At 40.4% G+C, this 23,387-nt stretch overlaps 1 protein-coding gene across 3 annotated transcripts in view; it reads left to right on the top strand.

The window, feature by feature from the left end:
- Positions 1-23,387, top strand: part of RPS6KA2 (ribosomal protein S6 kinase A2) — a 262,329-nt gene that overhangs the window by 112,255 nt on the left and 126,687 nt on the right. Inside the window, exon 1 of one of the 3 annotated variants that reach the window (XM_014875797.2) lies at positions 2,514-2,869. The exons of the other annotated variants lie outside the window; for them this stretch is intronic. Within the exon in view, the coding sequence (XP_014731283.1) occupies positions 2,771-2,869 (99 nt within the window). The 5' untranslated portion in view covers positions 2,514-2,770. Of the gene's footprint in view, positions 1-2,513; positions 2,870-23,387 lie in introns of those variants that run through there. 3 annotated transcript variants of the gene reach the window in all.

Genomic DNA, 23,387 nt, shown 5'->3' with positions numbered 1-23,387 from the left:
TTAATTTAAATTTTGCAACTCAGTTGCTTTTGCTTTTTTGCGAAAGTTGGAATATATTCTTCAATATTTCTGCTGCTCTGCTGCCCAGTAGAGCGAAGGTGGTTGGTTGTCCTTCTGTATTAAATCCCTAATCACCTGTCTGAAAGCAGAGTAAGAAAATAAGAAGAGTGAGTCTATTTCCATACCTGTGCCATGTCAAGAATGTAAGAGAGTTACTTTCTATCCCTGGGCATGGTGCTCAGTGTTATAGTCTAACCTTTAGCGTACAGGGCTAGTTTTTGCTCTGACTTGCACAATAAATTTCAATACATTATGATGGATTAAAAAAAAAAAAAAAAGTGGTAAAGAACAAAATTCTGAATGTAATAAGCGTACCTGATAGGTATTAAGTCATGGCCTGTGTAATTTTATTGGAAGTTTATTACAGTGGAGGCACATTTAATGGTGAATGCACGTCCCTGTATGTGAAATCACCACTGATGTAATGAGAAGGGAAGGTTGTGATAAATCTGCCAGTGTAATAGTAACAGGCACTCATATACTTCATATTATTGCACAATGCCTGTGTATTCAAAGCTGGGAAATTATCACCTCCTCTGCATTAATAAATATGTCAGTAACCAGGGATGCATCCATGATGAGAAGGGTTCAAGGACCTTACCCTGGACTTGTCTGGTTGCTGTTTAAAGCTCAAGTGTCTTACACAGGTGGGAATGTGTGTGGCTGCCAAAAGCCTTTGCCAGCCCAAAGCCTGGTCCAGCTTGTGCCAGGACACCTCTTTGCCAGGAAAAAGGCAGGACAGAAGTAGCAGCAGCTGTGTGGTGTGTCAGGACAGGTGAGGGGGAGGTCAGGTAATCAACTGAGTGTCTGAGGCCTTTGTGACACTGCAGATTTTACTGCAGCAAGGTTGAGAAGAGACACAAAACTTGACTAGAGAGGCTGCATCAGCAAGTAATTTTGGCATTGACCAACTAAATTGCCTTTTAGCCTGTTCATTGTTTCACCTGTGTATAGGTGTACCTATACATACCTGAGGTTTTCTCCTTGGACACTTGCCTCTGCTCCTGGATCTTTAGTTGGCGAAACAAGGGAACTGTGATGGCAAAGGGCTCCTGGGCTTGACATGGCTTGCACTGGGGCAGCACAGTGAAAACAACCCCCAAAGGTATTTTTGTTGCAAACCAAGAATTAGAGAAGCAATCAGGAGGTGTTCTGAGAAGGGATAAGGAAAAAGCAGGCTGTCCAGACTATCACTGTGAAACTGTTACCTTAGGCTGAGGTAGGACCAGGGTCCAAGCATAGCAGAGTCAGTCTCTATGAGATTATAGAGCCCATCACTAATGGCAGCTGTTCCAATCCAGCTTCCTTTTTAATGAAACCATAAATGCCAAAATATTGTTTTTTCCCCCTTTCTTTTCTTTTCTTAATACTTCTCTGAGTGCATATAGACCATGGTGAGCTTTAGGGAGAAGAATGGGACAGAGAACCTGAGAAAAAAGCAGATACTGACAGGCATTGCTAGCCAAGGTAGCTCACAGCAAAGCCTAGATATGCAAGTAAAGCAAAATGCACCTCTCTTTTAGAGCAGATGGACTTGAGAGGTGTTGTAATTTAACCTCCAAGTCTTCTCAGGCTGTAGTGATGTCCGCTCTCCCTAGGCTTATTTATCTCATTCATTAATAAGTCATCAAAATAATTTCCTTTTCATGTGAGGTCACGGGAGAAAGACATGTCTGGGTGCTCCTTAGTAGTCAAAATGGAAAGGCTGCCATGGAAAAGGAGCCTGAACTGTGTGATATAGGCAGAGGAAGCTCTTTGGTCTCTGGAACACACTGAGATCCATTCGTTTTTGAAGAAAAGCTGAAAAATGTGATTTTGTTGCGGGGAGGTGGGGGTGCAGCTGTAAGTCTGCATGCTTGCCATGCAGCTCAAAATTACAGCCCGTAAATAGATGTACATACTTAACCTCCTAGAAGGGCTGTAGCTCCCTGCTGTAGTACAATGAGAATAGTAATGCTTACCATTTAGATTGTGCTTTCTATTTTCAGGGCTGTGCCAGTGTTAGGTATTTCAATGTAAAGCGGGCGGGTGATTGTGAGCTGGATGGTGAGCTTTTCAATTTCGGGGGTGGAGGGGGGGGACTGCTGTTTTGCATACTCCCCGGAATAAAAGGAGATTCAAACCCTTCTATTCTGGCAGTGGGGGCACGACATCTTTCAGCTTTCTTCCAGGAGCCACTCTCACAGGGGAGCTGATTTCTTCTCGGGTCTGACCAGCACAGCCCTCAATAATTATAGCAGCGTCTGAATTCTGAGCTAAAAACAGAAGTGCAGCATGTGCCTATTCCCCATGTGATTCAGAAAGCAGGAAATTGAAAGAGCCTGACGGAGAGGAGAGGGAGCGCGGAGCACTCGGCACATGCAGTGTTTGTGCGAGAGCTGCTCCGCCCGGGACGCAGGAGCTGTCATCCTCCGGCGCTGATCGTGCGCGGAGCCGGCGGGGCGCGGCGGCCCCGGGCGGAGCGGAGCGGCGGAGCAGAGCCGGGCCGCAATGTGAGCGCCGCCGGGGCCGAGGGAGCCAGCCCAGCTCCTCCATGCTCCGGGCAGCGGGCAGCTGCCCCCCGGCAGGTCCAGCCGTGCCCGGCCCGATGAGCAGCGCCAGGCTCTCCCGAGGAGCCGCTGCCTGTGGATATAAATAGGGACAGTCGGGATGCGCTAGCTTTCGCCGCCGGCGCCGCAGCTCCTCCGCGCTCCGCAGCCGGGACAGGGCGATGGACATGAACATGAAGAAGTTCACAGTGCGTCGCTTCTTCTCGGTCTATCTCCGCAAGAAGTCTCGGTCAAAGAGCTCGAGCCTAAGTAGATTTGAGGTAAAATTCGCCTTAACTTTGTTATATGTAGCAAATGCTGTTACAGGGGTACAAGAGAATGCCTGCGTTTACTGATGTGATAAGTAGTTAAAGGTGCTCTTTCCCTGGAGGTGGTGATATTCGCACCTAATGTTCTTTGTTTCTGTGTAATTCAGTGCTTTTTCTCGGTAGTATCCAATACATTGCATAATATATTTAGTGTGTTGCCAAGAGTCCTTTTGTCAGCCTTGCAGGGGAGGAGGAAGCCGGTTCAGGACATCATGAAGTTATGGGAAATAATTACAGATCCACTTAAATTAGCACAAATGACACCATGGTTTGAAATAGCCTCATCTTTTAGTCTTCCCCTGCACACATACCATTCTTTCTTAGTGCTAGGTTTCCAAATAATTAATCGATATGCTAGTGCCTTTCATATATATGTGGTATGTTAGACAGGGATTCTCTTGATTGTTTCTCCATAGGTTCTCATGTTTGCACATATTTTTTGCATTTATCTTCTCCCCCACGCATCTCTCCTGGTATTTTTTCATTTACTTTGTTTTAGGAGAACTTGTTCTTTAGGACGTGGGGAGGACAATGTCAAACTAAACCTTTCATGCTTTAGCAGTGTGGGGAGATGAAGGCAGTTCAAGTATGAGGTATTAGCAAATTCGAATGTGTGAATGGGTTAGAACCCTGATTTCTGCCTGCCTTCCTCAAACCATTGTTCTTCAGCCCTGTATTTGGAGCTGTGAATAGTCGGCAGGATGTGAGATCAATTGAATAGATGTCAGTTATATTTATGTTGTTCACTTTACCATTGCAGATGATCTGCAACCTCTGCATTAAAATAGAGGTAGATGGGGCCTGATTCCCTCGTGTCACACATTTATTTTGTGCTGGTGTACTTCAATTGACCTCTGAGGAGTTACTCTGATTTGCACTGGTACTCCCAGGAGGAGGATTAGTCTTATGCTGTGTGAATACATTTTGAAATGTTATTCCCTTAGTGTCCTATTTAAAGTACCAGGTAATTGTTTGAACATAAAGTTCTTCATGTGTCATTGCTTAAACAGGACAGGCTGAAAAGCCGAGTTTTTTGACCTGTGTGTTTTGTTGGTTTTTATTTTCTTTCCTAACTGTTTAAAATCAACTTTCTTGGAAAATGAGCATTCACATTTTTATTTTCATCATCAAACAGGCATGCTATGCTTTTAAAACAAACTAATAACTCCCTCCTTGGAAGAGTTGCATCCCAGTAGGACTGAGGGGAGAGATGGGGATACCTTTCCTTTCCCGATTGTGTCACAGAGTTTAAGCTAGAATAAATGTTCCATGTAACACATGGTAAATTATCTAAGTTCATGCTCCAACAGAGACAACAGGAAGTAGACCTGGAGTTACATGAAGGAGTTCTGAGACAAATTAGTGTCTTCACAGGCCACCAGCGTCAGGATGGGATGTTAGGAGGGGAGCTGATCTGGAGAGAGAGAGCAGAGCCCTGCCAGACCTCGTAACCATTTGACAGTGCCACAGTTTAGGAGAAACAGGTTCCACCATACTAATTATTTAAATTACTGGATTATCTAGTGTGAATGACCACTACGACTCAGCAGTTGTATCAGGCTAGACTCTTGCTTGATTTACAAGAAAAAAAAAAAAAAACAACAACTCAAAAGTGAAAGAAAAAGTCTTTGCAATCCCTTTGACCACCGGTGTTAGATTTACTGGACTTTCTCAATAATTATGAAATAGTTTTCCCTTATGTGAGTTGTATTGTAATGATTTTATTCTGATTTTAAATAATTTCCTTCAAGAAGCAACCTGATACATATCTTGTCACATTTGTAGCTTCAGAGCATTTCATCCACTTCCCTCCTTTCTTCCTGGGTTTGTCAGTAATGACCAACTTGATGCAAAGTGACTCAGTATTATAATGGAGTGGAGAATAGGGTCTGTTCCAGCTATGAAGAAAAAATTATTCATAAAATCTGTTCTCCTATTTAAGTGTGAAAATCATCAGAGATGTTTCTTCTTTGGGTGGGGAGTGACAACCAAACATGAACATCGTCTCCTCTGTGGTTTTCATCCCTGAGTACTTCTGTGTATAAATTTGTACTTGCAGGCTAACAAGTGCTTATCAGACAAACAGAAAGTGTGAAAAAGCCTGTTGTTAGATCGTTTTTTAGAAGTGAGAATATTCTTCATCCCAGTAGGTAGGTATTTTTAAAGATGCAGTAAAAAGGTACAGTTTGTTACATCATGGAATGAGTAAAAGTAAAATAAAGGAAAGAAATTTGGAAAAAAACCATGGGGCATTGCTTTGCTTAGTATGCATTAGCTAATGTACCTGGCAGAAATTGTGTTGCACGATGTCATTTGAAATTTGGAAGGGAACTGTTTTTACTAGGTTGTGTGGGATTTTTGTTATGTTGTTCTTTTGGCAAGTTGGGAAGAAGGGTTGGATGGTTTAAGATAGATACTCCTAGGCTCAGGCATTTAATATGTTTAAAATACCACTATTAGAGTAGATTAAAAAATAATACAATATTAGTTATTAATGTCATCTATTACTTTTTCTACTGTGGTATTCTAAGTTTCAAATTCACTTGTAATGAGAGTTATAGCTTATTGGGCCAGGATACAGCTGCAGAAAAGGACTTAGCAAATCACAGCTTGTAACCTGACCTTTACTTGATTGTTTCAGATGCCAATGTCGTTGCTATACCTGAAGCAACAAGATCATCACCTTGTGTAAATAGCTGGGTTTCACACTTTGTCCTGCTAAAAGAGGCAGAGTGCACTCTGTTAAATGAGATGGTTTTAGGGTTTCATTTCATCTTGCCTAAACTGTACGCCCTTTTTATTATTCTGGAAAAACCTGACTGAAATTTGAATTTATTTGGCTACAGTTTAGGGGTTTCAGTTTATATTATTTTTCAGTATGGCCTGCATTGCCCTTCATTTAAAAAGTATCTAGTGATGTAATTTTATTGAATGTGCAGAGCCAAGTTTTGCCCTTCTGCATGCGCAGAGTTTTGATTGAAGTCAGCTGAAAATCCAGCAAAGTCAATGGGAACTGCATGTGTGCATCTGAGAAAGGGCTTTGTTTATGGTTCTTGCTGAGTGTTGATGAACATGAATGCGAAACCATCAGGATAAAGTACACAGAGTGGGGATCTGCTAAAGACTTTGAGACCCAGTGGAATGCATCTTATGGCAGTGAGCAATATCCCTTGATTTATAAATCAAAATTTAAATATGCCATTGGAATGAGCTAGGAAATACCTAAGCATATAAAGAATTTGATAATATTTATTCCAATGACGCAAGAGAGTATTTTTTTTTTCTTTTGAGAAAACAACCAATTAAAACATTGACTTTTATTCTTTTGGAATATGTTTCTGACTTTTTTATTCCTGATGTATTTTTAGTTCATTATTCTTACACTTTAATTCTTCTAATTCGTTTTTAGTCTTACTGGTAATGATGAATCCAAATTATGTTTAATCTATGTATGGGACTTAGAGCCTAGCAGAGTTCTTGGAAATGAATTCAGAATTAATTTGGAGCCTGATGTGCCTCAGCATGGTCATTTTGAGAGGCAAGATCTCTTGTGGATGATTCAAGCTTGGGTCCTCCTTCGGTTCCAGCACTGGCACGTAGGAAATGGAAGTGAGACTATGCTTGTAAGTGATAGTGCAGAAGGACTGGCACTGGCTTTGTAATACTTTGTTAAGAGAGATTTTTGGTTCTAATCTTAGGCTCTGATTTTGATTTCCTACAAGCTAAAGTTACAGCAGCCTTAGGAAAGAGCCCAGAAAATGCTAAGCCAGACTGCTCCTTTTCCAGTGGGCTGGAGCAACAATGCTTCACTTGCAAAATGCTTGTGAATTCTTCTGCACTTGTATAAAGAGCAGTTCTGTTCCTTATCAGCAGTATGTCCTTAATTCTGTCTCTTTTATTTATTTATTTATTTTTTAGTTACTCACTTGGTAGAGGAAGAGAGGCTTTCTGTCAAATGTTAGCCAGCATGAAGGCAAGTTAAAGAAAGGAGATAGGGTTTATCAAGCCGGGAACATTTCTGCAGGGTGTAAGTCCTGAGACAGCTTTAGTTTTTATTTTTTCCCCCTGTGGTAATGATCATGTTTGTGATGCATGTTCTTGTTACAGCAGAAGGTACCGACACTGTTGTAGTGTGTAACTTTCCCCAGCTGCAGGCAAGACTTTTATGAGGAAGTGCTGCAGTTCTTGTAGTCTTGCACGGCTTGCTTGGGGAAAGGGAGGCAAGGGAGGGGAGACAGAGCATGAGCAGGAGGAGGGTGTAGTCCTCACGTCGCTTGTGGAGCCAGGAAATCCATTTTTTGGACTCATTTTGACAACTTGCTGTGTCATTATAGATGGTTCAGACCTTTGTGCTTTGCATTTTCCATTTGAAAAAAAAGGAAAATTAGGATAAATATTCAAGTCCTTTGATACTCTTCTACCTATTTATGCTGGGTTTGAGGGCAATACTCATATGTGTATACTTTCATAATAAAGGAATTGCTCCTAATTCCCCAACTGCTTCTGACTTTATCCCAAATAAAGTCTCACGTGCCTCAGGCTTGATATGTGCTCCTTGCAACAAGCCTCAAATTAACTGCTGAAGTACAGAAAGGGAAAATTAAGCACGTAGATGTAGGGACAACTTGTACACAGGAAAATCACAGAAAATTGGTATCTAAAGAAGGCATCTAAAAACCCTTAATCCGGACTCCTCTTCCTTCTTAGGCAGCATCAGCTATATCTAAACTTTTCCACCAAAGACATTTTTCTTAGACATCTCTTATTGAAGGCCTCCAGTGGTAAATGCCCATAACGTCTGTGTGTGTTATATCTTGCATTATTGTCCTTAGCATCTGAGGGTTTTCCTAATATGTAACACAAGTTTTGTTAAGGCATTTTAAGCCTGTGTCTTCTTGTCCTCCCCATTGTAACTGTCAAAAGGAGTTTTCTTTCCAGTAGGATTTTTATGAGAAAGTTTTTCAGGTCCCGCTCCTCAGTCTTCCTGGTAGGGTGGGAAAAATGCCTGTTCTCCTTTTCTGAAAGTTAGGGACTTCCAGGAACAAGACCCTGGGCCAGTTAGAGTGTCACTGCTAGGGAGTATCTCTTCCTTTTTTGGATTATAATTGTCCCTTGCAAAAATCAATTATATCTCAAAGGCCCCTACCCTGCCAAAGACCAATCCAAATTGTCATTTTATGCTCCATTTCCACCATGTCAGTGTCTGCATAATTCCTTGATCTGATGGTATTTGGCATCCAAGCCAGTGCTGACAGAGTTGATCCATGGGCTCTGGTGTCAGATGAATTCTGACATAGATCACACAACTAAATGCAGGCTCTGGTCACATAGCCAGGGTTACACAAACGTTTGGGCATAGAGCAGGGCCATGGGATCATCATATAACAGAAGAGGTCTTCTTTTGGTCGAGGGATGAGTCCTGTCTGATCCACTGGTGGGACACACACATGCCTACAAACCAGTGATGGAATGACTGAAAGGGGGAGGGCAGTGCCCTTCCAGTCTCTGAGCCAGGTAGTGCCCTGCTTCCCTGTGCCTGGAACATCTGTGTGTGGGTGTGCAGGAGATGAAGAGCTGAACCTCAGGAACTGGTTGGAACCTATGGGCCGCTGAGCCCCTGCCTAGCTTTTATTTGGAGTAATGTAGCTTTATGCAAGTGAAAAACGTGTAATTTAACTTAAAGTTTTAGCTCATAGTGTGATGACCTGTCTGACCCTGTGGCACAAGAAGTCTGTTCTCAGAGGGTTTAGCTCTCCTATATCTATTTTTATTATTAATAGCATTTGCTTCATGCATTTTTCTGCTAGTCTCAGAAGACTCCTTTTGTGTGTGCTTTCTGCATTTGTGTCTTCACAGGTGACTGGAAATATTTCTAAAGTAAGACAGAAATCAGAACAAAAACCTTCCTTATGTTGATTTACCAGTTACTCAAGTACAAATAATTTTCATGTAAATATTTGCTAGTCATTTCCTTTTGTTCACTTAACAAGACTTACTCTCCCAGTTCAGCAAGGATTCCGTAAAAGTATTTGCTGTTAGTAAAGACTCCGAGTACTGCAGAGAAGCAGCAGTTGGTTCTGCACACAGGACACACTCTGTGTTACCATCAGCTCTTACAAAGTACAGTTTTGCTTCCTGGAGAACAAAGTCTCAGGAAATGAAAAATAAATGATCGGATCACTAGATCTGCCTTGAAAATAGCTTTCTGACTGAGGATATGTAAGGAAGCAAGTGATCAATCCATTCAAGGTCCAACTCATGCAGGGAAGTGCCTTCCAGAAAAACAGTTTGGGGTGCACATTCCCTCAGTGAGTGCATGGATGGTGATGGGCTGGCCACAGCATGGCTTTGGAAGACTTTGAAGGGCGCAGCTGTCCTTTGCTGTTCGGTCTCTCTCACTACTTTGAAGCGTACTCTATCTGAAATGTATCAATATTTCAGCAGAGATGCTTTTACTGTGAGATGTGGGAGAACTTACCTCTCTTCTAGCTGAGAGCCAGGAGTTCAAGGGTACTGGAATGCAGACCTTTTAGAGTACAGAAGACAAAACCACAAAGTGTATAATGAAGAAAGTCTTTCTTTTCCTGAGATTGCAGTATATTATTAGGCATTGTGTGGCAGTGCACAGGCAAGAAGGGAAGATGCAGTTTGCCAGTGTGCCTTCAGGTGGTAAGTAATGATAATAATTGGCAAAATGACACTTAACTCATTAAACCTTAACATGTGAACTCATATGAAGTCTAGATGTAATTCAAGGGTGTCACACCTCTTTCCCGCAGGGCCAAATCTGAGCCTGTGTATGACTGCAGAAAGCAGTAAATGGTTTTAATTTCAAGAATTGTTATGAATAAACTGAAGGCTTTGCAAGGGGGTGAGCTGACTGTGTGGGTTTATCTATAACATTCACCTTCCTTTTCTTTTAGTAGAAATTTCTGGTTTTTTCTAGTGAGTAACAAAGAAAAACCTGAATCAGTTCAACTTTGTTTTCTCTACCTTCAAGCTACCAGCAACTAGTGTACAGGTTCTGTGACTCTGACTTAAACTTCTGCATCAGCAGACCTCCATGCCAATCTTTCCTGTATCATACAACCTCTGTGACTAGAACGTGTCTGGGACAGCAGTTAAACATTATAATTGCATTAATTGAAAAGCCATCTCTCTAAATATCTGAAACCCTGATGGATCTGCTGCTAGTCTGCACAGTTCCTACTTTATCACTGTATGGTTATGCATTGCAATTATTACTAAAGAGTAAATCTGAAAGCAAGCTTTTTTCTGTGACACAGTTGAAGGCTGATTCGTATCACTAGATTTTAAATTTTAGCACTTAGTGTGTGCAGATGTTAAATAAAACATACTTCAGAAGTTATTTTTTTTTAAAACTTGAAGCCCTTTTCTGGCAAGTAAAATCTCTAATTTTTATTCCAAAACCAACTCTTTTAATATTCCATTAAATCAACACTATTAAGATAGCTAAACCAAGATGTTTTCAAAATGTAAATGATTTTTATGTGTTGGCGTTCTATGGCTGATTTCAAACACATTGCAGTGCCTGAATTTGAAAGAATGGAGAAGATGATGTATCTGCTCTTGTTTTTCAGATTCTTGTGCCTTTGAGAGTTACCTTCTTTGTATGTGGCAACCAGTGAAATAGGCATAAAAGGAGGGAAGGAAAGTGTGGTAGTTAATCTTAGCTCTTACTTCTGCATTCTGTCTACTTCAAATTCTACTGCCAAAGGAGGACCACTTGGTTGGGTTTACTCAAGAAATGGGTGAAAGTGTGTTCTATGAATCCACACAGGAAAGTGCTGTGTGTTGTAAAGGCAAGAAAGTCCCCACTGAAGTAGGCTTCAATTAACCCCTCTCAATCTCTCCAGCACAGTGAAGTTGTCCAGGTTTATGATACCTGCCAGTCAGAAGTAATGAGACTGTTCTATTTTCGTTATTTCATCCTCTTTTGTTCATGGTGAAGTTTTAGCAATTGTAAGGCAGAAAACACATAAACCAGGAGTTGGGTTAAACTAAGGTGCATTTTCCTTAGCTTTGTGGCTAAATTAAACCATTATGTCATAAGGATGAGCAGATTGGGGGCCTTTGCTCTGGTCTGAAAAAAGACAGTTGCACATACCATGTTAACTCCAAACTGATCCAAGACCAAAAAAAAATCACCCATGTTAGCAGAGCTGGAGACAAACCAGTTTCTCAAAATCAGTTGCTGAGATTTGTTTTTTCCCCCCCCCATGATTTCAAGTTTTTATGCATTTGCAGAATTGAAGAATCCATACTAAAAGCATACTTCAAGTGCACCTACATTTTGTTTTCATAATTTTGTGGAAAAATTAATGTCACAACATAATCTACCAAGTAGCAATGCTGATAAGGATGGTGGGCCACAAAACTTACTCTGCAAAGTAGATAATATTTATTCACCTACTTTCTCCTGTTCCACCAGTACAATTGTGGCAGCATCCAGATGCTTTCCCTTCCGATGACTGTTAATGCCATCAATGCTACAGCATCCCTTCTCATACACCAGAGGAACTCCATCTGCATTTGCTTTTCTCTGAAAGAAAAAAAAGTGAAAAAAACCTAATAGCATCTTTTCCCTGATGGCATAAAATGGATTTCTGAAAGTCTCCTCTGCAACAGGGATTTTGTATTCTAGCAAACAAACTTTTCATTTTTCCCAGACAGGAAAACCCATATGGGACATTAGAAGAAATACCGCTAATGATTCTGAGGACTGTCACTTCTAAAGCACAGACTACCTCTTGTGATTATCTGCCAAAAGATACATGTTTTATCCCAAATGCCTTTTTGAAAATCTCTCCACACATCAGGGTAAAGCTTACCTACCGATTTACTCTTGGAGATGAGTATTCCGCTATAAAAGGGTGTAAGTTACCCATAACAAAGATAATTATGTGAATGGTGTCAACTGCAGTTTTTCCCTTGCTTGGTTTAAAAACGTTTTCTCTGTAACAAGTTGTAAAAGAAGCCATAAAACTAATTTGAGTAATGTTTGTATTGAAAGAAATACTATAACAGGCAGACATTTGTGATCTTATGAGAGGAGTTGTTTCCCTGGAGTTTTAAGGAAAGCTTTAAGGTTTTGACTTAGTATTTCTGTCTTTCTCATAATGTGTCAAATGAGTAAATTAAAACTAATCTTTTCCAATGCAGATGATCTAGGTTGTTTCAAAAACATAACTTTTTAAAGCGCCTTATTTATAAAAAACAGATCAGTGCTTTGCTTCTGCTCTTGACCACTTATTCTTCTACTGATCAGTTTAGGGTTTGGTTTTTGCCTTATTTTTTCTGTTCATCTCTTCCTCCTTGTTGTTAACCACAGGCACAACCATGGTAATTATAACCAATCCCCAGGGAAGTGGGGACTTACAAAACATTTAATGGGCTGTATGCACCACAGCCACGAGAAAGTTTGCCCTTTTACCCTAGCTTTCAAAATCCTTCTGCTGGTGTGAAATTTGTGGGACTGAAAGAGAAATAAGAATAGAGCTCTCTCCATGGAGTACAGCTATGGTCTACAAGCACTCATTTATCTTTCTGGTGGTCAGAGAGCTGTTGTTGTCTGTGATTTTGTATCATCTCTTCAGGGAGGCACATCAACTCCCCATTTCTCAGTTACTGAAGAGAAGAAATTAAGTTGTTTTGCCCTCCTGGGATGTGATTCTTTACTCTTGTCCACAGGCTTTTCTTCCCTCTTGTAAATAAAGGTTGAAGATTTGAATGTGCTGTGTGCTGGTGTGGAATTGCACAGCTGGACTGCGGAAATGCTGAGCTCCACACTCATGGAAACTGCGCCCTTGAGACCAGGCTCTTGCCTCCTGGTGTCTACTGAAACTCACTTTGCCTCCTCAGAAGTTTCCCTTGTAAGGTTACAGTTCTGCTTTTTCCTTCTCCCTCACCCCATCATTCATCTGATTCAGCTTTTTTGTTTTATGCTTTAGCCTCAAACAATGCAATCACATGTTTTTGCTTTTCTTGTACTGCCTCTGTTTTGGTACTTTCCACCCTCGCTTTACTGAGGTAACTGGGCAGTCGTCAGTAAAAACAAAGCTTTGTTTGAGGAGGTGCTGATTCAGAGATGATACTCACCTCTGAGGCTGGGCAGTGGTCAGATGGCTCTGGAGCAAATCCCAGATGCAGTACTGACTCCATATCTCGAAATGTCATCGTCTCACATACTGCAGTGCTTGCCTATTTCTCTTCAAATGTCTCGGCATTCTGGCTTTCTGTAGTTTCTTGTGATAATTTCTCCCTCAGGGAGAGCAGCAGAAAAAATTCTTAGGGAGTCTCCTTGCCTCACAGCTCCTGAGTGTGTTGCTGAGGGTTTCGTACCTATGACTCAGCTCTGCTCCCAGTTGAGCTTGAGCGTCTGTCTGTCTGTCTGGGATTTCAGCTTTATATAGTACCGTTTTCACAGCACCTCTACTCTCACTTTAAAGCAATGTTACTATGGCATCTACAGTATCTTAGAAAATAGTGAAATAAAGACATCAGTATTGACATTTGGTGTTGCATGACAGCTTTTGTTCCTGTTTTGCCTCTATATTTTCACCCTCTCTGTTTTCTTTTGAACCTTAATGAACTCAGTGAAAATGAGATGATGATTTGGTCCCTTGTCAGTCTAGATATGTGAAATCATGCAAAGTTTCATCCTTTCTGCTCAGTCATCATCCATTTCAGCTTCCTGAAAGAAGTAAACTTGTGTAGTTGTTCATCTTGGGATTTCCATGACAAAGTTAAAAGTAGCCTGCATTAAGTTAGTCATTTATGATAAAAAAATCTTCCATTGAAAGCACCTTCCCTTTGTAGTTATATTATGTTATATTTAGTTATTTCTGTTATATTTACAATGCCATAAAGACTAAACCAGTGTAAACCTACATGATTCAAATGAAAAGCAAATCAAATTGCTCTTTTTCCCTCCCTGGAACTGTAATGAGATCTGAATCAGAAGAAAACTTGTATTGCTTTTGTTGGGACACTTAACACCATAGCAGACTGGCATTGTTATTGACAGAGCAGCAGTCCTTCCTAATTTCCAAAATTTGAGATATAGCAGAATGCTTTAACAACCTGCTCTAGGTAAACTTCCTTGGCTTCTCTGTCTTCTGGCTGGTGGTCTCAAGTTGCCAACAAGGACTATATAAATAAAAATAACAAAAAACCCCCAAACAATAACAACAACAACAACAAAAATCTTGTAGTTTAATGTTTAAGCACGTCTTGTATTACTACCAACTTTTGAGCTAGCACAAAATTAGTGTCCTCATAACTGAATGTGTAATCCCCTGGCCAAGCCTGTGAACCTAGAAGGCTAAATTTGATAGTGTTGGAGGGTAAAGTGCCCATGGCAATACATCTGTATCTGAAAGCACAATATTTTATTCACGTGCCTTCTAAAATATGTTGAGACCGTCAAATCAGGAATTTCTCTTTTTCTCAGTGTAATTGAAACTCTTGTATTGGATCTTAAAGAGTGTCTTGCTCTTTCCTCCTAAACTAAAAACTCTCCAAGGCATATTTATTAAATAAAACCAGCAAAGTGAATCTTGAACTGCTGATGTTCCCAGCTAGTAGTGGGTGAATGAGATATTCTACTACTCCTGCAGGGATGCAAACCAAAATGTCAGAGTATTACACCGGTTTTCCTTTACTTTTCCGAAAAGGTGACTTGTCAGTGTGCTGTGTGTCTGTCGTGTAGTCATCTGTGTGAACACAAGAAATTTACTGAAAAACTGAATTGTTGATTTGGATTCATTTTTAGCCTAGGTTCCTAAAAAAATGAGGCTTTGTATATGCCCCCACACTCCTTTCTGGCCCTTTGCTTTGAAAGCATTGTCAAATTTCATGGAGAAAGGGAGAAAAAATAGTGTTCTCGAAGACATAATGTTCCTGTAAGATTCTTGAAAATAGAGGCCTAGAGAAAGTACAACACTGCTGCCCCAAAACGAATAGGGAGTGGGAGCATATTTCTTTGCCTCTAAAGAAACCAGACAGAGGGAGATGGTGGGAGAGAAGGGGACAGCTTGCTAAGAAATGGGGATTTCTCATTCCACTCTTTTCAGAACATCACAAGACTTTGGAAGCAAAATAGGATTTTTTTTTTTTTTTTTTTTTTTTTTTTTTTTTTTTTGTGAGAAATTTATTTGGATTTGCTGCAGAAACAAAGGGATTAGTCTATTTACCTGTGTAAATATTTGGGCTTTGAAATACTATAGTCCTCAGCAATTATGTCATTTATCGTTAACAGTGCTGTTTCTTGCTAAAGTTTTTCCCTTACTATGAAGTAAGCAAGCTCTTTTGTTTTAGCAATTCCTGCTTCTAATGTAATGGGTGAGGCAGAAGAAGTCACTAGTAGTGCTATTTTATCAAGGTTACTGAGATGCTTTTGCTATAAGGGGAAGTCAATATACTACAATATTGGTTGTTTTTCCCTTTGGAATGTAGTGATCATCTTTGCCTGGGAATGTACCAAAGATATTGTCTGAAGTCACTTAAAATGTGATGCACCAAGGGGGGAAAAGAGACATTTAGCTATAATTTATGGAGTAAAAAACTCACAGAACTTAAAAAAAACCCCAGACTAATTTATCAGTAGAATTATTTTTAAAATCATATAGAAGCTAGTAGAAAGCATAGGCTGACAAAGAATTAATCAGAAAAACTTATCATGGTATAATAACGTACAAGGTTTTAAAATCTTTGTTACAGAACTATAATAGAATATCAGTGTTTGCTTGAAATATCCTGCCTTGCTAGCTGATTGTTGCTTTGATGACATGAATAATTAATTCCTTTGGATAAAAGTGGATATTTAGACTGGCAAGAGAGGCTTTGCAGGTGCAATGAGGAGTTCCTCAAGCAGGAATATTTGGAGTAAGGAAGTCTGGGGAGAATATTGGTGTTTACTGATGCTGTAATTGAAATAGTACATTATAATAATTGCTTTTAAATTCTGTTGCATCTAACTAAACACTATCACATTACTTAGTTTGGTGTCTCATATCTGCATGCTGAACAGTCAAATGGGTCAATCCGCAAAATTTCGACATTTTCTGATGTTTGTGGGATGCGGAAATAGCAAACTAAAATTTCTGCTTGGTGATGCTTCACTTGGTGAAGCTGCTAAATTTCTTAGCCAAGACTTGACTACACACCTGTGCCCCACAAACCTGGGAGTGAAAACTGACCACTTTAGCACAGCCTCCTTGCACTTTGCCTCTGAATTGCAAATGAGACATCAATGCATACAGGAGAGGAGGAGACTTGTGTGGGCACGTATAACAAATGTTTTACACTAACCAGATTATGCACATCTTTTTTAGCAGACAGTCTGTTCTGTTGTTTGCAATAAAGGGAACATAAGCAAATAATGTCTGGTGGTCTTTGCTCTTTTTCAGGACAGTTTCTGAACAGGATTCTGATAATATAATTTCTAAGGAGTATTTTCTAATTACAGCCATATTTTGTGTGTGCATCTATATGGCATTTACATGAATAACGCGTTTAACGATGTAAATACATACAGTATGGCAGTTTTTCCATGGAAAATGCTACTAAGAGGATTAGAGCTTGATCTCATAATACTGTACACGGCCTCTCATTGACTCAGAGTGGAGGATTGTTTAGTTCTGCTGGTCACCATACGGATCAGCAGCTCACATTCTTGCTGACATTCTGTTTGAACTGAAATTGTTAAAAAGATAACTTTTTTTTTAAATTCATGAAAATATCTCCCCAAAGTGATATTGTGCAACTTATTTTAAAAATATTTTTTCCGTTTCAGAATTTTAATTCCTCTTGAAATTATTTTCAGGGCATAAATGAACAATTTCTGACCTGATGTTCCTTCCCTTTTGTTCTCAGGGTTGAGCCGTTTTTCTGTATTGTCTCCTGTCCCCACAGGTGTAGATTTTTCCCTTTTGGTCTGTAAGAGGCTCTTCCTGTCCCTGAAAAGTGCTCCTAATGAAATCATCCTTTTCCCAGCTGCTTCAGATGCATCTCCTGTTCCACTGCTGAAGCCCATCCTGTAGACTAAGCCGCTTACCTCCCCTTGTTTAAATATCTTATAAACAACCGTTCTTGCCACTAATTGAAGCAAACAAGCACAGCAGATCATTTCATGCTGCAAATGTACTTTCCTTGAAACTTCTGAGGTTTTTCTGCTGTCCTCAGTTCCACTCTGTAGCCCTTCCCTTTCTCATAGAATGGCAGAATGCCTTGGGTTGGAAGGGTCCTTAAGAATCATCTTGTTCCAAGTTCCCTGCTATGGGCAGAACATCTTTCACTAGTCAAGGTTGCTCAAAGCTGTGTCCAACCTTATCTTTAACACATCCAGGGATGGGCCAACCATAACTTCTCTGGGCAAGCTCTTCCAGAGCCTTACCACCCTCACAGTAAAGAATTTCTTCCTAATATCTTGCCTAAATCTAGCCTCTTTCAGTTTAAAGGCATTATCCCTTGTTCTAGCACCACATATTCTCCCTTCTGGTGTTGTACCAAAGGCTGAGGACCCCCTTTGGCCAGGGAATGTCTGCAGGTCATGGAGGGCAGCTCATCATTGATAGTTAAGTCCTAACCACTGAGAGATGTTTTTGCCTTTGCACTGACATTTTTCTAATACACACTGCACCATCTACTAGTGACACACACAGCTTAAATATGAAATCACCAGTTGCACATCTCTTTGGTTTTTCAAATATCTGTGCTGCTCTACAGAGCTGCCTAGCTTTTCCTTTCATATTTCGTCATGCTGGGGAAGTGAATGGCTTGCACCCAAAACTCTCTCTGGGTTGCCAATGCATTTATTAGCATAATGTTAAGGACTATAAGAGGTTTTGATTCTGTATGATAATCAAAACTATCTGCATGGTTATAATGGTAAAACTCCAAAGCAAAATTCAGATATTTCTTTTGGTTCAAATAATAGATGTATGTGTTCTCCACTGGGCTCCATTTCTTAGTGATAAATAGCTCTCACAGAGAATATCCACGCTATCAGGCTCCCCCAGATTAGTACACCTGTGTTTTATTTCACAACCAGTCCGTTCACAAGCTACTTATTTTTCTTAGACACTTGAAGATGGGAAACATTCCATTTATTTGTTGTGCAAGTGTCCCTCAGACCGGACAGACACTCCCTGGTCACTGCACTGGTGTTCTTTACTGTGCCAGCATGGTGAGCTCTTGTGCACTAATCTGTCCTGATTTCAGTGGTACTGCAGACACGTTCTAGAGAACCAGGTTTATGCTTACTACTCTTACACTAAAACCACTTTGGTTCTGGACCAACCCACACGGAACTCCTCAGCAGCTTCTAAGTATACTTTTCCTAGAGCTTACTTCATGTATGCACTCTGGATTCATATTCAGGGGTAGTTTGAGCAAAGAGACACAAATACTGTAAGGTTTCCAAACCCAAGGAGTTTTATTGTATGGAAGGAAAAAAAAAAAAGTGCAGTGTCAGAATAAAGTTTGCATGCGTTTCCTTGCCTTTGTTCCTTCCCCTGCTTAGGTATTGTTGGGTTTTGATCAGGGTCCTCTATGGGGATTTATGGGATTTATTCAGATCTCTGCATCTGATTAATCTTAAGAAGTTTTTTATCCTACTAAGTTCTGCACAGCTTCCCATCCCAGATACTACTCTGAAAGGATTTGTGCTCTGACCACATTGTTTCTCTTCCTGACTAGTCACATTCAACAATACCCCTCTCTGGAGGGGTGTATAAACAGGAAAACAACTAAATATAGATCACAGAGAGAGAAGGAATAGAATGCAACAGTGTGCATAAAGAGAAGGACTGCTTGCACAGATGGTGTAGGGCCTAGAGGAAGTGGTGGGGGGGAGAAGAGAGAGAGGCTTGAGAATGAACAGAGATGGGGAAAAAATTACCTGTGGCATAAACTGTTCATTGGAGAAAGGAGGCAGACAGAACATACCTCTGTTGCCTGGAGCAATCTGTAATGAATTGGGTTAGCATGATCAGAGAACCAAAGAGGCCAAACTAGACTTGAAATCTTGTTTCTTTCACAATTATCTGCTGCCTTGATTAGAAGCTGATCAGCAGAACACCACCTTGTATACTGCAGCCATCTCCTTGTGGGCAGCATGCTTTGGCAGAGCAGAAGGCAGGGGAGGTCAGCCTCCATATTAAACAGAACATAAATATAAGCTCACGGAATGGCACACCATGAGAAATTTAGTGAGGTGCTATTTCAAGCATCTCCCTGCCTTGGTCTATTACATTTTTTACTTTTATTCTCCTGCGTATTAACACAAGTTGCTGACCCAGAGCAGTCTAAGAGCCTCTGGTCAACAGACTGGCTTACAGGAGAATGAGGAATCTTACATCTCTCCTTCTCCTTCCTGCAGCCCTTACCCAGCTCTTACCCTCCCTGCCAAAGCAGGTGGGATGTGACTGTGGCACATTGCTGTGCCCTTACGCATATGCAGCAGGACCCATCTGTATTCCAAATTTCCGCTTTTTCAGCAGGCATACATTGCTTTGAGTGGCTCTGTAAATTGGGAAGATGAAGTGCCTCTGTGGTCAATTACCCACTTTGCAGCAGTGGCAGGAGGAGGGAATGGGTGGCTGTGCTTTGGCAGCCTGCAGAAAACGCCTTGGTGTCTTAGCTCAAGTAATGGATGAAGCAGGGCTGTCACTGATACCCCAGGCTGTGGACTGGGGCAGAGATGGGCAGATCTCTAGCTGTACTGCTGCCTCTGACACAGGAGCAGTAATTTTCAAGGGAGGTGGAGACACATATTTGATTGGGAAGCAGAAACATATGAGATTGCCATTGCTAGATCTGCCAAACCCTGATGGTTGGAGCCTCAGTTCATTTTTGGAAGGATACACAGAAATCTCTGTAAATTAAGGCTGGATTCAAAACCTTCTGCTGCTTCTTTCTGTGCACAAATAGCTTCTCTACAAATAATATGTTGTCTGTCTTTCTCTTTCCCAGCATCCTTCCAGCAGATCTGCACAGGCTAGACTGTTAGTTGCTGATGGCCTCTTTTTGGAATTGATGGTTATGTGGGGTTTTTTATATTAGCAAGCAATTTTATGTTGTTTTGTTTTCTGTTCTATGAATAAGTCTGCAATTACTCATACTTTTTGTTGAGAAATACATTTGGAAAAAAATTACAGTGACAGAAAATAGCCATCCAATATCCCATTTAAGTGTTAAAACCATTCTTCATTCTACCTTTTATTTGTGAAATGAGACACATGTTGATTTGAAGAAATTTTTTCTTGTTTAAGCAAGAATAAGGAAAAAAAAGACCACTGTAGGAAAGCTCTAAAGGGTCCATTTTTATACTGTTCCAAAATGGGGAATAAGTCAGTTTGGTTTTTTTGGTTGTTTTCTTTTTTTTTTTCTTTATTTAACCAAATTGTTTAGAAGAATATTGTTTGACAGGTAATTTATTTTTACAAATCAAATATATCTATATTAGTATTGTTGGATTTAAAGCACCAGAGAGCTAAATCTGATATTCATCTGTTGGTCGAAAGATCATCTTTAAAGAGGTTATACTGCTAGTATTTTGATGAGAAATACTACTTATTATTGACAAAGAGCCAGTAATTGCATTTATATTAAAGGAGAAATTATGGGGAGTAAAATCAATGTATACCAGTTCAGTTGTCTTCAAAATACTGCAGTCTGACTCCATTCTGTATTCTCCTGCATGGTAAAATCTATTATGTGTACCTGCACAGTTTTGGTTTAATTTTGTTTCTTTTTTTGACTGTTAGGAAGAGCATCTTACTGTTTGAAAAGCTCAGGCTGGTTATAGCACAGTAATGAAAGATGGCACTTCTCAATTCTTCTGTCCCCAGTAAGACCAAGGTGGCCCAGCAGTAGAGAAGGCTGTACAGAGCATGCTGTACCCCTCCAGTGTCCTATAGAAATATGCTCTTGCTCCTTTAGAGATGGGGGCTGCTGTGGACCTCAGATTGTTCAATGAGTTTTGTTCTTTTTCTTTTAACAAGGAGGTTCTCTAAGGTAGGATTGGGATTGTTTTTTAATGTGGTGTTAGCTGGCATTACTTCTCAGGTTGAAATTCTTTTACAGCAATACTTGCTAAGTACTTCTAATGTTGGTTAGACAAATAACTGCGAATTAACAATAAGGTAGATGGTTAAGAATCTGTTTAGTATCTGCCAAATAAAGGCTATTGTCACTTATTGTTAATGGAGATCTGCATTTTTGTTGCTCTACGTATTACCTATTATTTTAAAAGTACACAGCTTTAAATATTCTATATTTATGAGAAATTGCAAATGGACAAATGAACAGTTGGGTGGTGATGAGTTGAAGCCTTCAGTTTCTTTACTCAGCACATACGGAGAGCTGTGGATTCTCCATGCCTCCTTTCCCCAGTTCTGGCCCCTGTTGCCATCAGCAGTCCTGCTGCACTCCCTGGATGTACACAGGTGTGTGCATGCAGATTAACACACACGTATATACACACATTTGTGCCTGTCCTATCTTGTGCATGCTCCAGACAGCTCATTTCACAGATTTCAAGCTTGTCCCCACCTGGGGATCACAACCACCACAGCCCGACACCTTTGGTCCATACTCTGAGCCTTGGGTGTGTCTGAGAAGAGATTGTGATATTTTCTTTTTGGGATGTTTAGCCACACCAGATATGCATGAGGAGCAGTGGCCTTTCAGTTCAGTAGAGGAGCTATTTCTGTTGCTGTGGCTGCTCTGTGTTGGTACCCACCAACAGGACATGGCTGTGCCAGATGCTTTGATTGTGAAGACAGAAAATGCTCTGTGGACTTTGTAAGTAAGGGGTGTGATGGTGGGGCTGGCAGTGAAGGGCTGGCAGAAAGGGGGGAAGTTCAGCATAACTCAGACCAAAGATGCAGTGCTTCAGAAGGCAGGAAGGCTTCCTTTGAACTCTATTTAAAATGAGAGAAGGGAGGAGAGAGGAATGTGGCAGAGGGAGGAAAGGAGACACACTTGAAATAGAAGACAGAGAAACAAGGGTGTGGAGGTGAACGCTCGACACAAAGCTGAGAAACTTGTCAGAAGCTTACAGAATGCTGGATGTCTGGAAAAAGCAAAAACCTGTTTTGACTGTTTCTGCAGCTGTTCCTGCCAGCTGGTTTTGTACTCTGCTAGTCTTGCCCCCCTCCCCCAATGCCTTCCCCAAAGTGCGCTGTGGTGAATCACAGCTGGTAACTCCTCCAGCTGTAGATGCAGTTTGAACAGAGGAAAGCTAATATCCTCTGGTCTTTCCAGTTTTTGGCTGGAAATCCTGTGAATAATAGACAATTTACGGGCTCCTGGCTTTTCTAGCACGGCGAGGTCCAACAAAGAACATGCAGATTGCACCTGCAGTATTACAGAGGAATGCAAACAAAATCTCCCTGGAAGAAGGAAGCAAACCCAACAGGAGGACTGTGCTTGGTCAAAGTTACCTCTCTGTACCAGTCGACATTTCTTTTTCATGCTCACAAATAACAAAGCTAGGCCAGCAAAAGCTTGATGTTGCAGATCAGACCTTAAATAAGAGTGACATAAGCCCAGCAAACTCAATTTCCCATTTTCAATGACATCTTCTCCAAGTTAGATACTGTTGTTCTGTAACGCCTTCAGCAGAGCATCACAGGCAATCTGCCATTTAAAATTTTGTTTAAGGGCTTTACTGGAAGAATAAGCTGTCTTTTACAGCATTCAGTGCACGTGCATGGGACCACAGTTCCAATCTGGAAAATATCACTATAACGACGTTACTAGGTTATGATCCACCTGTGTTTTTCTAGATGATGTTCTTATCCTTTTGTAAAACAAAAATGCTAATAATTCTTACAATCTCACTTGCACTATTCTTTTTGCATGGTTCATGTACTTTGCATTCCCCAAAACTTGGATAATGTACTTAAGCTGACAGATCTGGGATTGGTTTTGGTTGGGTTTGTTTTGTTTGTCTTCAGAGTCAAAAGTTCCCTGAGTTAATTTTCTGGGGAAAAAAACAGACCCACAGACTGAATGGCTCATTTCTCAATATATGGTCCATGCCAGTTTTTAAAAAGATGCTGGGTTGATTTCTGTAGAGTATATGGGACTAGAGAGAAAAAATATTTATGTACTTCCATTGCTTCCAAGTGTTAAAGATATGCACACGTATAAAAAGTACCCTTATTTAACTCCTCAATAATTATTTCACTTATTAAAATTACCACCAAAACTCTGAAAAGCAATACTACTCTTTTCAAAGCCACTTCTACTGACTTAAAAAATCTATTGTAATGTAACTTCAATTTATGATATGTTTAAGCAAGGCCTTCAACATATAATTTTAAATTCAAGGTGTAAATTTCAACATGCATTTTCAAGACCTAAGCCAAAATTACTTGCTGAGACCAGGCTGCATTTAACATGGAATATAAAAGTAGTACTTTAGAGTACAATAAAAGCT

This window comes from Sturnus vulgaris, chromosome 3 (genome assembly GCF_052056855.1).
Source record: "Sturnus vulgaris isolate bStuVul1 chromosome 3, bStuVul1.hap1, whole genome shotgun sequence".
NCBI classification, from domain to species: domain Eukaryota; kingdom Metazoa; phylum Chordata; class Aves; order Passeriformes; family Sturnidae; genus Sturnus; species Sturnus vulgaris.
Note: the sequence above shows the minus strand (reverse complement) of the source record. Positions and strands in the feature narration are given on the sequence as shown.